This window comes from Coccinella septempunctata, chromosome 6, assembly GCF_907165205.1.
Source record: "Coccinella septempunctata chromosome 6, icCocSept1.1, whole genome shotgun sequence".
NCBI lineage: Eukaryota > Metazoa > Arthropoda > Insecta > Coleoptera > Coccinellidae > Coccinella > Coccinella septempunctata.
The window spans coordinates 1,411,402-1,414,861 of record NC_058194.1 but is presented as its reverse complement, the minus strand read 5'-3'; the positions used below and the strand labels follow the sequence as shown (position 1 = coordinate 1,414,861).

At 42.6% G+C, this 3,460-nt stretch overlaps 1 protein-coding gene across 1 annotated transcript; it reads left to right on the top strand.

The window, feature by feature from the left end:
- The first annotated feature begins 1,249 nt into the window (after positions 1–1,249).
- Positions 1,250–2,638, top strand: LOC123315341. Its single transcript, XM_044901001.1, has one exon. It carries the CDS (start codon positions 1,250–1,252, stop codon positions 2,636–2,638), a length of 1,389 nt encoding a protein of 462 aa, XP_044756936.1.
- Positions 2,639–3,460: the final 822 nt, after the last annotated feature.

Sequence of the window (3,460 nt, the reverse complement as noted above, 5' to 3'; positions counted from 1 at the left end):
TAGGATGACCAGGTCTTTAATTTTTGAGTCATCTCTCTTCCATATAACCGTTGTACCTCTGCATAGAACCCCATGCTGATATATAAGTTTGATAATTTCCCAATATTCATACAAATATCACTTAGTTAAGGGGTGTAGGAAACAGAGGATTTCTCAGCATAAGAGCGATACAAAAAACCCGAACAAGATTTGTGCTCTTGCTGACCATGTCAGATTAGAGGATCACGTGATGGGTTACGATTCGGCTGATGTTTTGGAGTGGGAGTTGAACACTAGGAAGAGATGTTTCTTAGAGTCATATCACATTAAGCGCCAGACTAATTCTATGAACTTCAAGAAGGACATAGAGGGCGTTAGCAGTATCTATGCCTATTTGATACACTTCGACTTGTTCAGTGAGAGTGGACTAAGTATTGTGAGGTGAGATCAGGAGACGACTCGAGATGAGGGATTGTTTTCGGTCGGTTCAGTGAGAGTGAAGTTAAGGAGAAGAACAAGAGGTGAATTGACATAAGCCAATAAATTTATTGTGTTCTGTGTTCTAACCGCTATTCTCTACACTCCTTGTTCGGAGGGCTGTCTGTTTTTACAATAGATATAATTTATGTATGCAATTCATTGCCGTTAGATGTTCTGCCCGTTTTATCGTTGCCCTGGATCAATGTAAACTTTTAAGATCTTTGTATCATCTTTGTAATTCGGTATGTTCAACTTGTTTTTTTCACTCCATGACTGTTGATGATTGTCCCCTTTTTTTTAGAGTCCTGAAGAAGACCCCAATCCGGGTCGAAACGTAGACCTATGAATTAAAGAAGAAATTTCAATAGTTATTTTGATCTTTTTCCTACACCCCTTAACTAAGTGATATTTGTATGAATATTGGGAAATTATCAAACTTATATATATATATATATATATCGAGGCCCATCATCAACCTCTTGGAGCATCTGATGAAGACATGGCGCAGCTGGTGGTGAACACCAAACAAGAGAATTATAAGACCGCCGTAATCAGAATCAGGAGAGGTATTTTCCAGGGGGATACTTTGAGTCCCCTTTGGTTCTGTTTAGCACTGAACCCCCTGAGTAGACTACTAAAAAACCAGATATACGGGTACATTTTACAGAAGGCGAGGAATATAAAAATTAACCACCAGTTCTATGTAGATGACCTGAAGCTCTATGCTGCAAACTAAGAGCAGCTCAAGAAACAACTGAGAATAGTGGCAGCGTTCTCAAAGGACATTGGAATGGAGCTCGGAATAGACAAATGCGCCGTGGTTCATGTTAAGAGAGGCCGGGTACAAGAGGGCACAGGCTTATCTGTGATGGAAGACCTCACGATCCCACAACTGGGAAGACAAGAATCCTATAAGTATCTCGGAGTGCAACAGGCTCTGGACATTAAAACCACAGAAATGAAGAATACTTACAAAGAAAGGTTCCTCAACAGACTCAAGAAGGTACTCCAGAGTAGGTTGAACTCGAAGGCGATGTTTGAGGCGGTGAACATATGGGCGATACCTTGTATTGCTTATTCTTTTGGTGTGATCAAGTGGTCCAACTCAGAGCTGAAAGAAATTGACAAAAGAGCAAGGGCATTACTTACCAAGCTGGGAATCCACCATCCCCACGCGTCCATGAACAGGTTGTATGTCCCAAGGCATGAAGGGGGGAGAGGGCTGCAGAACCTAGAAATAGTGCACGACAGAACAGTCCGCAGTATGAGAGAGTACTTCCAAAAAAAAAACTCACCGTTCCATCGAGCTGTATGTCAAGAAGATAACAACCTGAGTCCTCTGAATTTGGCAGGCCACTTAGAACCAGCGCGACTAACCGCCGAAATGCTTATACAGGAGTGGCATAGTAAAGCACTGCACGGAAGATACCCTGGATGCCTGAAAAATAATCAAGTTAAGAAAAAAGAGTCGCTTACTTACCTTACAGCCGGATACCTGTTTCCTGAAACAGAGGGAAGATTAATAGCTATACAGGATCAAGTTGTCCCAACCAGATCATATATTAAGAACATCACCGGACGGAACATACCAACAGACAAGTGCAGAAAATGTTCCCAAGTTACCGAGTCGATTCAACACGTTACATCATCGTGCTCTGTACTGGCCCCAGTGGACTACATGCAGCGCCACAACGCGATGGCAAAAGTATATCATCAGGCCATTGCCAAAAAATACGGACTCATAACTAAGACAGTGAAGCCCTTCGAATACTGCCCTAACAACATCCTGGAAAATGAAGGATATAAATTGTATTGGGATAACTTCATTACAACCGACAGACCCATACAACACAACAGGCCCGATATTCTGCTGTTCAAAAAGAAAGAGCGAACAATAGAGATCCTGGACGTCGCTATACCGGCTGATGACAATATCCAAAAAGCGTTCGTCGAAAAGCTGACGAAATACCATGACCTGGCGTTTGAGATGAAAACCATGTACGGCCTAAAATCAACATCCATAGTGCCCTTAGTCATGTCCACGAATGGACTGGTGGAGACACACCTGGTGGACAATACCCTGAATCTAGGATTGGACGAAGAGCTGGTGAGTACAGCTCAAAAGGAGGTCATTCTAGCGAATACCAAAATAGTGAGGAAGTTCTTAACGTCCGTTTGAGTAGCCTTGGTAGAAGGTTCTGCCCGGCTCCTCAATGGCCTACCCAGCTTGGTGATAGATAAAAAAAAAAAAAAAAAAAAAAAAAAAAAAAAAAAAAAATAAAAAAAAAATAAAAAAAAAATAAAAAAAAATAAAAAAATATATATATATATGACAAAGTATGGAGTGCATCACCCCCACTCTTCAGTTATGCGACTTTATCTCCCAAGAAACCAGGGTGGAAGAGGTTTGATGAACTTGGAAGACTTGCACGCAAAGTGCGTGAATGACTTGAGAGAGCACTTTATGAAGAACAACTCACCTGTGTTCAGAGCTGTCCGTGAAGCTGACAACGGAATATCCGTGCTGAGGCTATCTGATCCGGATTATCAGGCTCCGAGGCGTACTATGGAAAGTCGCATGGAAGAGTGGAGTGCCAAGGCCCTGCATGGCAGATATCCAGGTCATCTGAAAAGTAAAGAGATAGATAAGATCGAGTCTCTTACTTACCTGGGTGCGGGGTACCTTTTTCCTGAAACGGAGGGAAGACTCTTGGCGATACAAGACCAGGTGGTACCAACTAGGATGTACATGAAGCATATCGCCAAGCAGGACATTCCATCCGATAGATGCCGAAAGTGTTCACAAGCTGCGGAGTCCATTCAGCACATCACCTCATCATGTCCGATTCTAGCTCCCCGAGACTACCTTGACAGGCATGACGCAATGGGGAAGATATACCATCAACAGATCGCACTAAAACTCGGATTGCTCAAGACAGAGACTGAACAACATCTATATCAGCCAAGAGCGCTATTGGAGAACCAGCGCTACAAACTATAC

Excerpts from the sequence above, each read along its gene's own strand:
- LOC123315341 (XM_044901001.1), top strand. The coding sequence starts at position 1,250 with ATGGAGCTCGGAATAGACAAATGCGCCGTGGTTCATGTTAAGAGAGGC.